A 13,679-nucleotide genomic window follows, 5' to 3' on the forward strand; every position below is an offset into this window, starting at 1 on the left:
GAAACAAAAAAAAAGACACAGGACATAGATTTTTTTATACCAAAACTTTAGAAAAAACACAACACACACACACACACACACACACACACACACACACACACACACACACAAACACACACTTGGATATTCACATACAGTGTATACCATGTGAAAATTATTTTCTAAACTGTTTTGCATTTTTACTTTATGTTAAATCTGGAATAAGGCAAATTCTGCAAATGAGCTCACTCTTTGATAGAGGAATATCATCAGTCATGACTCTGTTTACCACTCAACACCTCACAATAAGAAGAGGACCCATCTCCCTTTCCTTGGTCATGGGGATATTCACATACAGTGTATACCATGTGAAAATTATTTTCTAAACTGTTTTGCATTTTTACTTTATGTTAAATCTGGAATAAGGCAAATTCTGCAAATGAGCTCACTCTTTGATAGAGGAATATCATCAGTCATGACTCTGTTTACCACTCAACACCTCACAATAAGAAGAGGACCCATCTCCCTTTCCTTGGTCATGGGAACAATCCTGAAGTTACAGAGAGCTTTCATCCCCCATCACCCAAACGGGAAAAGCTGTGCTGTGAGCCAAATGTTGAAGGTTACAAAGTAAACCCACATGAGAATAATTACTTAACATGACCATGAGAAAAAGCAAGGAGGTTCCCAGACACAGGAAGCGAACAGCCAAAAGGGGAGGTAGAGCTGGACAGGGCTCTGAAGTCTTTCCAGACAGCAACTTCCTCACAACAAACAGAAAACTGGCTAATAAATTTATCACTCTGTCATTTTATATGTACATTTATTCCTGAATAAGCTAGTTAGCATAATGAAGTTTTGTAATTTGTGTGCCTTCTGCAAGCCAGAAAAGGAACTATTTCTCTAAAGAGCAAATAAAATGTTTTGTGATATGAATGCTCATCTTGATTTCTAAATCACTTGTAGGTTTAACATTTTTATTTAAATCACATCACAAATAAGCTTAAAGAATGAGTATGGTACAGTAATTTTGGAAGGAGACTCTTTGACTGGTTATATAGCCCCAAGGAGAGAGGGAATTAAATAGTGTAATTCCTGAACCATAGGAAAAGAACTCTTGGCCTCTAGAAACAAAATGATGGAGTTTTATTCTATTGATATGTGTTGTTCTGTTTCTCATAAGATTTCCTCAGATTTATGAGCCCCAAGACATTCTGATTTTCAGGGGAAAAAAGTAGAAATTCAATAAATTTAGTAAGCAAGTCTGCTTTTAGGTCTGGAATTGCATGGAAGAAAAAGAAAAATGTTCTAAGAGAGTCAACCGCAATACTTTTTTTTTTTTTTTTTTTAACTCATTTATCAAGTACTTCTTATACTGGGCAGAGGAGATGCAGTGACAAATGAGAACGATGGCATCTTGCCTCAAGGAACCTACAGTCAAGCAAAGGAATTGGCAAATACAATAGAGCATGTGTTAAACGTTCTCATAGGTTTAATCAAGGGTATCACAGGAGCACACAAGAAGGCAGCAAACGTAGTCTGGGTCACGAATAGCTTCCAGACAGATACTTCAGGCTGCATTCTGAAGAACAAAGTGGGAACAAGCCAGAGAAGGCACCAGGGAAAATTACTTGAGGTAGAAGGAACATCTTGGTATCTTGGATTGCCCAGATTGTCTGGAGTAGACAGAGGTAGAGAAGACAGAGGTGCTGGAGAGGAGGCGTGGGTGGTTCCCTAGAGGGAAACTGTGTCTGGAGTACAGTGAAAAACAGGAAAGGATAGAGATTTTGACCAAAGGAAATTTTTTTTCACTCTTAAAATTTGAGGAGGATCTCCTGTAGCTAACTTCATGACTATTACCTTTTTACTGGGACATATGACAAAAGTCTGCCTTTATTTGCTTAAGGATGCCCGCAGGGGAAAAAACATCATTACCACATACTGAACGTGATGGGCAATTTAACTTGGAAAATAGTGAGTGCAAACCACAGGGCCTATCTTCTGCTTAGTCTGTAAATGAAGAATCCTTTTGCTAAACCATCACCATCACCACACTTGAAGGTCTCAAAGAAATCTAATTAGAACTTAATTTTAACAATAGAAGCCCAAATCAAATCAAACCAAATCGTAACAAGCATTACTGAACATTTACTATGCTTGAGGCAGCTGATGTAGAAGTCATGATAATTTATTTCTGAGACCCAAATTGTCCTGGTAACTTGCTGTGTGATGAAATCACATTTGTCATTGCCCAAAAGGATGGGTTCTAGAGCACATGATGCAAAAGGCTGGGTGAATCTAGAGAGAACTGGCGCTGCGTGAAGCCTCTGGTTTCTACACCGTTGAGATCTGCCAGAGTGACGTGCTAGGAGTCTTGACTTTCCATTGCAAAGTATTCCTGGTAATTTCATACAGAAACTGCATTTGTTTACTTTTGGTTGTCCTCAGTGAGGGGTGGCTGCATAGAGTGGTTGCACCAGAGTTGCTGCATTCACTACTGTGATTCTCACAGCTCCACTTGCACTGTGCTAAACAGAGGCATTATTCATCTACCATAGTATCTAAAGAGAATCCCAGTTTAAGCCCCTCGCCAGCAGAAGTTCCTATACCAAAACCCTGGGCTCAACTTCTCCTTTCTCCCCATGGCTATCATTCTTATTCTCCCTAACCCCCTATTTCTCTCATACATATGTTTTCTCCCATTCTTGATTCTGCTTCAAAGGCAAGGCACAGTGGCCTATGGGAACATCTGTGTGAACATATGGATGAATTATTATCCTGGAACAACACAATGCCAAGCCTTGGCCCACACAGAAACCTTACTTTTGAGGTTTCTATTCTTTACAAATTATAACTTACATCCCTACAGACAATACTACCTGATATAAATGTAATCTCTAAGTCACTAAACAGCACTTATTTATTCTATATTTCTTACCAATATTTTCATTTGCTAATTGGAGATTAGTTTTGATCCCTAAACATAGAGATGATGTTCTAATTGCTTTGCCATTCTAACATGTAAATACCTTATGAACAGATTGACATACTTGGCCAAGCGTTATATTTCTTGAGAATTTGGGATATGAGACAATGCACTTTCCTGACAAATTGAATCCATCCTAGTATAGCTGTAAGTCTGGGTTTATGGAAGAAAGAGTATGCCAGCTCCTTTTCCTTCCTTCCTTCCCCATTTTTGTTAGTATTCTTTTGCAATTATGATATCTATTTTTGAACAACTAAATATTTGAGTTATCTTTTGATCAACTTGGTCATAGGTTATCTTTGATGCTCTCTTGCATATCTGAAAACATGGAAGGCAACTGGCATTTATTTGTTTTCTTTGTTCCTTCTGCTTCATGTTTTGTTAGATTTGTGACTTTGTTTCTCTTCATTTTTTGGCTTATTTCCTCCTAATGCCTCATATACACTGTATACTGAATCCATTTTTCTTTAAAGATCTGTAAATGCCTTGGTAGCAACTATTTGGGGCCTACATCCAACCTCACTGAGAATGTTATTTAGGGGGAGCAATGGCATTCCTACAAGAGCAGACTCTGTGTGTGTGTGTGTGTGTGTGTGTGTGTGTGTGTAGAAGCAGGAAATACATGGTCAGAATATGGAAGCCTTGACTTCTAAACATGGGAAGTAGTGGGCACAGGTGCAAATTTACTGGATCTTTTGAAAGATGCAATGGCTCTTGATAAATAGAGCAAAGTTCGGGGTGGGGGGGGGCAGGAACTGAAGATACAGAGAATAGTTAAGAAACTTTTGGAAAATTTGGAGTCCAGACACCATACAGAGTCTTGAAAGCCTAGCTGCATGGCTAATAACAGATAGGAAACAGCTCAGGTATTTGGCGCTTGTTTTCATCACATTCAGCTATAGGGCACCCCTGCATAATCCCTTTCTAAGTGAGAGGCAGTGAATACAATGTTAATAGACAGGACCCTTTATCATGGCTTTTCTTCTTGTGATAGTAACACAACTGACTCAGCAAGTCTAACTGCCCCCAAGATACAATCTCCACATAGCCTGTTTCCTTGTGTGAGAACTCTGACCCAAGACTCTTCAGGACTGAGCAGGTTAACAGACATGACTGTAAGACACAGTTTCAGGTCATGTGTTTTGATCACATTTTTAGATATAAGGCATATACCACAGAAGAATTTCTCATGGAAAATCTGATTCTCCCTTTGACTAAGACTCAGCTAGAGGCAGCTAACCTATCTTTAACTCATCTATTCCCGTGTAGCAAGTAAAACCAAACAGCAGTTAAATATTATAAAGAACGGTGTTTTCAAATTTATTTCTATGGAGGAGAACAAGACAGTTTTAATCCAAGTTATAGCTTCAGACCGAGTATTGGTGCTCTGAGGTAGACTATCATCCTAGCTCTATTAGCTTACTACAAAGCAGACTGTTTCTGGTATACCACGTGGAGAATGTTGAGTTGAAAGTCAGAGGGAAGAAACAGATAATGTATGGGTTAAAGAAGCATTTAGACCAGGTGCTGTCTTCACAGGAAGGTGGTTACTGCTGCCTCACACTTTAACATGTGCCAAAGCTTCTGAGGCAGCTAAGCCTTGAATGGACATTAGAGCAAGTGCAACAGATCCCATGGTGTATGATTGTGAAACATGTGCTTTCCAGATGAAGAAACCATGAATTGATTACCCTGTATGCTAGTCTAAGCTGGCCCCTACCTTTGAATATATGTAATGAAACTGAAATTCTAAGAACATTTGGCTCACTTTAAGCAATAGAAAACATCATTTTAAAATTGTATTTATTATTTTTATTTTATGTGTATGCATGTATTATCTGCATATAGGTAAGTGCAATGCCCACAGAGGACAGAAGAGGCTGTCGGATTCCCTGGAACTGGAGTTACGGACAGCTGTTAGCTGCCATGTGGGTGCTAGGAACTGAACTGGGTCCTCTGCGAGAGCAAAAAGTGCTCTTGACCACTGAGCCATCTCTCCAAGCCCATAAAATACCATCCTGAAAGTGCTGGAAGAGATAAAAAGACACTCATTCAACCCAGAATACCACATCCAGTAAGGAATTTCCTTTAATGCAACTAAGTGAATTTGTCATCAGCAGACCTGCATTGTAACAAAAAAGTAAAGGCCCCAACAATAGAAAACATTTTAAAAGAATTCTACAACCTAAAAAAATCTGTTTGTCTAATGAAAAAAATGGATGTTCAGGTCAAAAAATTGATGTGATTGCTAAACAAAATAATAAATGTGATTAGAAAACTCATCTTTGAGTGTGAGTATGTGCATATGCACACGCACAAACTTGCAAGTGTGTGTACAGATGAGCTTGCCTGTGCAGATGCGTGTGGAGGCCAGACATTGACATTGGGTTCTCTTCCTCAACAGCATCGCTATCTTACTATTTCTTCAAGACAGAATCTCTCACTGAACCTTGAGCTTGCTATTTTGGCTAGACTGGCTGACTAGTGAGCTCCTGGGCTCCAGCTGTCTCTACCCCACAGCTCTGGGATCACAGACATGTGCTGCCATGGATAGCTTTTTACACCAGTGTAGAGAATGGAACTTAGGTCCTCATGTTTGCTCACCAGGCACATTACCTGTTGAACCATCTTCCCAGCCCAGAAAACCCATCCTTTTAAAGAGCATGGCAGATATGATCAGCCATTCTACTTGCAAATTAAGTCTTCTAATAAGGAGGAAGAACAAGAAGGCTCACAAATCCACCCTTTAGTAGAATCTGCACATTATTTACATGGGTTCCTAAATTAAATGGTCAAGTGAGATGGACATCTGCTTCCCAGCCCTGCAATTCAGAGATAGTGGGCTAGATGTGGTCATTGAAACCCTTGACTCTGAGATGGGAGAGAAGTGAATGTCTTCAAACTTTTTACCAAGAGGCAGCTGTGGAGAAGAGGAATAGGGGGCCTGACCTCACAGTCTGGAAGGATTTCTCCTGACTATCCAGGGCAGAATTCAGAGGAACAGCCAGGTCAGCGTCTCCTGACCTAGCAAAGAGGGTGACAGAAAAGTCTGGAGCTAATCCTTCACTACTGTGGCCTTTTAGTTTAGAACAGTGCTTTTTTTCTTTTCTTTGACAAAGACTGAGATAACTACTTAAAAATGCTTAAAAGGTTTACTTTCTAAAATTAATGTTGGCTAAATTATACTACGTTTTGAAAAACAGGATTACACAAGTATACACCTGTGATGTAAAAACACATGGTCCAACTAGCTACATTATTTTGAATGTACAAACTACATTAAAAATGGTCAAATACAAATGTGTTAACTTGTATTCATTGCTTTGGAGAGGTAAAACAAATTTTATTTGGCTTTCTATCAAATTTGGAAATATTTCAAATAATTTGACTCACTATGGAGAAGAAATGAATTATGGTCTGGCAACTGTCAGAAACACCTTAAAGATAAGCAGGTCCCATTCCCAGCGGCTGCACGTACTGGTTTGCCAAGAACTTGCTTTGCGCAGTCAAATTTTTGTAGCACACTTTGGATGGAGCAGAAGCAGGGAGTTCATTCAGAGATGGTTAATTATTCTCTTGAACAAAAATGAGCTAGTTAACTAGGGTCTACGTATGAACCATAAAAATTTAATAATAATATTTCATAAGACTCAATTGTGACTGAAGAGTCAAATCTTGACTGAATCATGTCAACTTTTTCAAATCTATCATTAAAGAAAGCTGTCATGACAGAATCAAATGTTGAATATACATGATAACTCATAAATGGGAAATTAAGAACTTTTAAAAAGAATAAAAGTAAATTTTGTAGCATGTGTTAAACATTTTAAATTAACTATGCGTTTTCAACTTTGTGTCACAGCTTGGTTCCAAAAGCCCGTTTCTAATTTCAAATAGGAAACACACGCATTCATATTCTTTGGTGGAATGAGATCATATGCAACTTTTTGATTTATTCATTGTCTAATTTCTCCAATTTTCCAAAAAGTACATAGTACAATTTTGAAAGATTTTTAATACTCAAAAATTGAATTCTGGCTCTCATCTCTATTGTTGGCATGTTGATGTGTGTGGTAGGATCATGTGATTTCACTACAGTGTTAAGTACATGTATTAGAAATGGATAGGCTACTTCAGACCACTTTTCTCAGAATTCAACTGGCAAAACTTGCTTAAGTAATATTTCAGAAATTTACCACCAAGAACAATTTGTTTCTGTGGCAAAGGAGAAGCAAGGAGGAATAGAAGGATGGGGGTGGGGGGAGAAGAGAGGGGAGGAGGAGAAAGTATGAGGAAGGTGATTTCTCTGAGTTTAGGAAAAAGGCATTTCATAAATGTGGCATACATATGTCAATTTCATGTGAATTTTAGTATACTTAATGTTTTGTAGTAATTTTCCTCAAAAAACTATCATAACAGATACGGAATATTTTGTTCCTTTTCTTGGTTTTAGTTTATTTTGGTTAGGTAATCTCTAAAGCACGGTTGGACACTTACATCTCCCATGCAAGCACAAATTTTTCTTATTTGTCTCTGGATCCCTGTTGCCTACCTCAGGGGCGGGCACACAATAAATATAAACTAAAATGTGAAGTAGTAAACAGGCCTATTTTGAATGGTTTTAGTTAGTACTACAATCCTGGCCTGCTAGTGAATGGACCTCATTATCTCCAAGTCAACAAGATACCGAGGGAAGCCAGCACACCCTTTAAGTTCAATCATCTATTTAGACACTCAAGTAAAATAGAAGCTTTCCATGTCAAGTTCTACTGTGGATATCTGGATTCTGGACAGCAGCCCACTGAAAAGCTAACTGAATCTGAATTTGTATTTATTTTAGGTACTTTAAGAGCTTGGTACATCGCACCCTAAAAACTGAATCTCAAAAAAATCCAGTCATTGTCCCAAGATTGCCCATCCAACCAGCAAGCTGATCACTGGCACGAAACACCAGCATTCTGAGAGTCATCCTTGAAATACTGTTTTGTTAACAGCTGTTAGAAAATAAACATAATACATAACAAACAATAAAATCATAAAATACCATTTAAAATAGCAGAAATAACTCTCAGGCAAAACAAAGCAAAATTTCAGAGGTCAGCAAAGTCTGCATTCCTGTGAAATGAAAGCCTGTGTTGGAACCTGCAGATACATCTGTAGTTACTTCCTACCTTAAACACATTGATGGGGAGATCAATGACCACATAGATAAGGTCTCCGAGGGCCAGGCTGGCAATCAGTGCGTTGGGGCCGTTCCTCATACATTTGTTCTGGTAAATGATCCTGAGCAGAGTTGCATTCCCCACCATTCCCACGATGAAAATAGTACAAGATATCACAGTGTTAATGTATTTGAAAGCTGATGTGATTTTAGTCTGCTGTGGGCAATAGCTGTGCACTGAGCCATTGCTGGGTAAGACCAAATTAGTGGGTCGATGAGTGGTACCCAGGAAGTTGAACTCTGTCCCCTGAAAAGAGGTGAAATCCTCCACGTGACTGCTAAGATTAGTGCGGTACCTGTCAGGATTATCACTGATTACACTTCCCAGCAGGGCCAGCCAAAAGGATGCCCTGAAGCAAATGGTGTCCATCTTGATGTGAATTTGAGGAAATGTCTTACTGTGTTGCTTTTATCCCTTTCTTTCTTTCACCTGGAAGGAAAAGTAGGAAAATTATTTTTTTACTACAAGATCTAATTGGGCCAAAAGATCACCGTTAATAGCTGTTTGCTGTTTCAGTGAAAATGTAGACTATGTATGACAATTAGATAAGTTAGACCTATGTCAGAATACCCATGTATAACAAGACAGAAAAGGCCAAAGATTTATTAGAACAAGAAATCCCCTATCCCTGGCTCTGTCTGTAACTGTGTATCTAGAGCATAATATGAATGAAGACATTTCAGTTTTTCCTTAAAATAATAGCGCTTTTTGCTCTTTACCTAAGCTAGTGAGAGCCTGGATCCTTCAGAACTGAGACAGAAAAATTTTTATATGGCTAAAAGAGAAAAAGTTGCTTTATATTAAGCCATAAAATACAATAACCTAGTTCTACAATTAAAAATTCAGTATTGCAAAATGTGGACTGTTTTGCACATGATAATGAACAAATGACTAGGGTACAGCACTTGTAGCCAGTTAAAGTGTTATAAGTGCTCATTTAAAGCTGGGGGTCTAGTGAACACCATAAATACATTCAATAATCCAGCCTTAATAAAAAGTGATGTAATTAGAGGTTGGAGATTAGCATTGTAGCCCTCGCCCCGTAACACCCCGTACTTGCTCCATCTCTAGTACCACAAAAGAGAGAGAAAAGGGGGCTGGGGAGGTGACTCAGCAGTTAAGAACACAGGCTGCTCTTGCAGAGGATCTGGATTTGATTCCTAGCACCCACATGGTGGCTAACAACCATCCGTAACTCAAGGTCCAGGGGATCTGACACCCTCTTCTGACCTCTGCTGACATTGTATGACACAGGTGCACTTACATACATGCAGGCAATACACTCATACACATAAAATAAAAATAATAAATACAGTATTTTTTAAAGAGAGAAAAAAAGATATAACTGATTCAGAGAAAATATTTATTTTGAAACCCTTGATGACTAATGTGCAAAATCTACATCTTCTAAAGAATCGTCCATCACCCCCCTCACACACCTTACCCCTACTCTGTGCATCAGAAACTACCCTCATGATCTCTTCTGATGAATGACAGACTTCCCCAGGCTCACCACACTGCTTAGTTTCCCAAGGCCTATGTACCCCTGTGCTTTCAGAAGCATCCTACTAGCTAGGTTTATGATATGCCAGGCACTGTGCTGCTCTGCTGACTTCATGTGCTTCATGTGCTAATGCCATCTAACTCACATGATGATCCCATGAAGTCCTTCCTACACAGTTCCATCAGGAAAGACAGGAAAATAGACTCAGGAAGGTGCTTGTAAAGGCCACAGATGGTGGCCATGCTACAACTCTATGGCAGCTCTGTCTGAATTTGCATCTGAGCTTTTAGCCAGTCATTTTCATGCTTTATTTATACCTACAGTGTCTTTGATGTTGTCTCCATAGTTTGCAAATGGTCCCTATTTCCCAGTAAATCTGTTTCCTCTCTAATACTTAAAGACATTGGAAAAATGAGGGAGGTTGGTGGCTAAAGAATAACAAAGGTTAATAAAAATGGCTCTGCCTCTTTCAATATCTTGTGTATTTCTCTTTCTTTGAGCTTCTGTAAATCCGTAGCTAAAGATCATAAATAACTTCATTCATGTGCAATGCTGTATGTATGTGTCTATGACATACATACCAGATGCTAACTACAATTTTAAAAATCATGCCGCCACCTTTTTAAAAATTCTGTTCCAGGTTGTTACTGACCAAGTTTAGGAATTTTGGCCGTTGTCATGAGATGTCACTAAACTCAGATTAGTCAACATGTGAACAAGATAAGATATACTCAGGTTGTCCGGAAGGTGTAAGGCAAACACCAGCTGTCATCCCCCATGCTTTTACCTTACCCCATTTTAACCAGGAACCCGAAATGAGACTAGCATCTTATAGACAGTATCTTATCTTATTTCTCTTGAGCTTTCCAAGTGGAGGTAGGTAAGCGCAACATCCTCATTTCACTTGAGGAAAACTGAGTCTTGAAGAAGCTAAGTGACCATATTTTTGCAGCCCAAGCGGTAGGCCAGTGAAAAGATTTTATAACTTGATTATAGGATTTGACTTGCTGCCATGATTAGATGGTTAAAATATTGAGTCTTCAAAGTGCAGGATGTGCCATTTACCTTGTCACTTCTGCCTACCCTTAATTATGAGTAGTTTGCATTTTTTCCTGCCTCATATACTGATGCCTGTCGAGTATCAGTAGACCTACAACATGTCATCATTTCCTTTCCCAGGTGGAGACCAGGATTCCACCTACAAAGGTCATTGAAATCCTCTTCTTTGGACTATGAAGGGGCAGGGGAATGGTAGAAATTCCTTAATTTCTTGATTGCTTGGTGATTAAAAGCTCCTGGTTTCCTAACCAAAACGAAACGTGTTAATAGTTTTTTTAAAAAAATGAGAGACAGAGATCTTTTCTAGAAACAGAACGGCTTTATGGTCCTAGGTCCCACGACTGTAGGAGGCAACTTCATGAGCCATTTAGTTGCAATGGGTACTGTGCCACTCATGAAAGGTCCTGCTGGTGCTCTGTACATGAGCCTGTTGGTCTGCCCGATCAGTTGATTAGGACAGGCACTAAGAAGGCCAAAGCCTGTGGGTTCTCATGATGGTGTGAGCCACCTAGCTTTAAGACCAACAAAGACACTACCATAGAAATCATTCTCCTGACATCTCTGTCAGCTCTCCACAGACATTGAGCTGTACATCTAAAGCACATCTGCCAAAGACATGTGGATACCACATTGTCTGAAGGAAAAACTACATAAACAAATGAGAAACCCCTTTCAATACAGCTTCCCAAGGATGAATCAACAGATCACCAGTTGGAGTCACAGCTCTAGAGAAGCAACTCAGGTTCAAAGCAGAAGGACATGTGTATAGATCCAGCATTCTTCCTTTTGGGGTACCTAAGAGTTTGGTGGAGTGTAAAGCTATTATTATTTGAGAGAAATGAATTCTAGAGCTTTAACTGTTTAACACATCAGATTCTGGGGATGAAAGTTCACTTGCAATTAGTAATTTGGAAATTCCAACCTTATGGGAAGCACACATGGCAGGTAACTTACTCTAAATGATTGCCAAGGTGTTTCTCAATTGGCCAGAACTTAAAACAAATGGGTTGGTGGGGGCGTGTGTGTGTGTGTGTGTGTGTGTGTGTGTGTGTGTGTGTGTGCGGAAGCCCTTTCAGTTTGCCGCAACTACAAATGGAGAAAAAAAAAAAACAGGGAACTTTTCTTTTTTCAAGTTCTCTGTGGTTTTGTTCCCCGCGTTAGACAAATTAGCCACTCACTTTAGTGACACCCTCTATCTTTAATGTGCCTCTACTCCCCGGTCTGACAGGGTAAAGCCATTAGGGTGGTGGAAACAGAGGCTGATTATCTACAAACAGCTCTAGTTTTCTGCTCATGAAAGGCAACAAGTGCCCTTTAAAGGACAGAGCAGAACAAATGGCCCAGACCTCCAATAGGCAAGTTCCCAAAACTAGCTAGATTAGAGGTGGGGAGAGGGTCCACCAGACATTGGTTCTTCACATCAAGTATCGTCGGCTACCCTTGGGTGTGTGATGAGAGGAAGCACTTTAGGAAAGGCTGTGGGGCCAAGTAGGCTTTGGAGCAAGCGCCCTGATGATGTTTCTTTAAGTTCTGGCCAGCCCGGGAGAAAGGGACACCCAGGGAGAATACAGAGCTTCCTAAGTGTCCGAATCCTGCCTGGCAAGGTGAAATGTTCTTGAACTGTGGTCCAAGTTCCAACAGTGCCCCAAGCACAGGGCTCGCAGGAAGGCACAGAGGCAGGTGGGTGCCAGCCCAGGCTGCCGGGTGTCGCCGAGCTGCACGCCGCTCCCCGCTCCTCCCAGCCGGGCGCCCCGGGCGGGGAGCCCGTCCCTTGCCCCAACCCCGATTCCCAGAAGGAAAGACTTGCACCGACCATGGAGCTCGGAGGGCGCAGACGGCGCCTGGTCCTGCGGCGCCTGGCTTGGATGTAGCGGGAGCCGGCAAGCTAGGGTGGAGCGGAGCGCGGCGGGTAGGTGGCCTGGGCTGCCACCGCTGCTTGGGCTTCAGGAAACTTCTCCCGCGGCCGCGCCCGGCTCCCTGGGGGGAGATCTCTCCGGGCCTGCCGCGATCCGGTGGGACAGACAGACACTCCCCAACCTCTCCGGCCCAGTCGCCAGAGCAGAGGGATAAGTGTGTGCGAGGAGGCTGGCTGGGGAAAGCAGACTCCGGAGGAACACGCCTCCCGCGATCCTCCCTCCGCAGGCTCCCAGACCTTGCCCTCCACCCTGGGACCGGCTGTGCAGCGTCCTATCCCGCCAGCCCTCCGGGGAGGCAGCCACCAGGCGCACAACGCGGCCAGCGCCCCCCCCCCCCCCCCCCCCCCCCCCCCCCGAACCGCCCGACTCAAGGGCAGGAGTCTTTAACTATTTCCTTCCTGAGATGAGGTTGGGGGGTAGGTCCAGGAGGGAGGGGAGAGTGTAACAGACCAGGTCAGAGTTGGGCAAGGACTCCGGAGAAACTCAAGTTTCTTGGGCGGTGAGTGCTGGCGGGTTTCATCTGCCTAAGAGCAACTATAGATAGCCAGAGTCCAAGGGTGGTGTCTCCTTTGTCCCCTGATCCCTGTGCTTGACTTGCACTTCCTCTAAAGCCTATGGAAAGTTCAGGAGCCCAAGAGGGGAGCAGGTCTTTGGATCCAAGAATGAGCTGCAAAACTACAAACCTGAAGCCCAAAGCAAAGAAGGAGGCTGGAGAATCTGTGGAAAGTTCTAGTATGGCTTAGAGAAATGGGTGTTTCTCCCCGCTACAAGCCCCAATTCAAATAGTAGGAGGGAGACACTGCAGAAGGCCGAAGTTAGGTCTCAGTGTCTTATCATGGCAACAACGCTGTTTCCTTAAGATGGGGTAGAGGCAGAGAGGGAGGGAGGAAAGGGTCGGAAGTCATTGCCTGTAGCATGTGGGTTAGTCAGGGTTCCCTAAGGAAGGCCTTTCTTGGAGTCCTTTAGGGCACTGCTGGGTAAGTGTGCTGTGGGAAATGTGAGGCTGGAGCTCT

General features: G+C 41.7%; 1 protein-coding gene across 1 annotated transcript in view; it reads right to left on the bottom strand.

Moving 5' to 3' along the window:
* Ednra (endothelin receptor type A) overlaps positions 1–12,979 on the bottom strand; it is a 64,094-nt gene extending 51,115 nt beyond the window's left edge. Inside the window, exons 1-2 of the mRNA XM_008827466.3 lie at positions 12,564–12,979; positions 8,137–8,616 (exon numbers count right to left, since the gene is read on the bottom strand). Of these exons, the coding sequence (XP_008825688.1) occupies positions 8,137–8,556 (420 nt within the window). The 5' untranslated portion in view covers positions 8,557–8,616; positions 12,564–12,979. The remainder of the gene's footprint in view (positions 1–8,136; positions 8,617–12,563) is intronic.
* Between the last annotated feature and the right edge of the window lie 700 nt (positions 12,980–13,679).

This window comes from Nannospalax galili, unplaced genomic scaffold (assembly GCF_000622305.1).
Source record: "Nannospalax galili isolate Female #2095 unplaced genomic scaffold, S.galili_v1.0 scaffold1272, whole genome shotgun sequence".
Taxonomy (NCBI): domain Eukaryota; kingdom Metazoa; phylum Chordata; class Mammalia; order Rodentia; family Spalacidae; genus Nannospalax; species Nannospalax galili.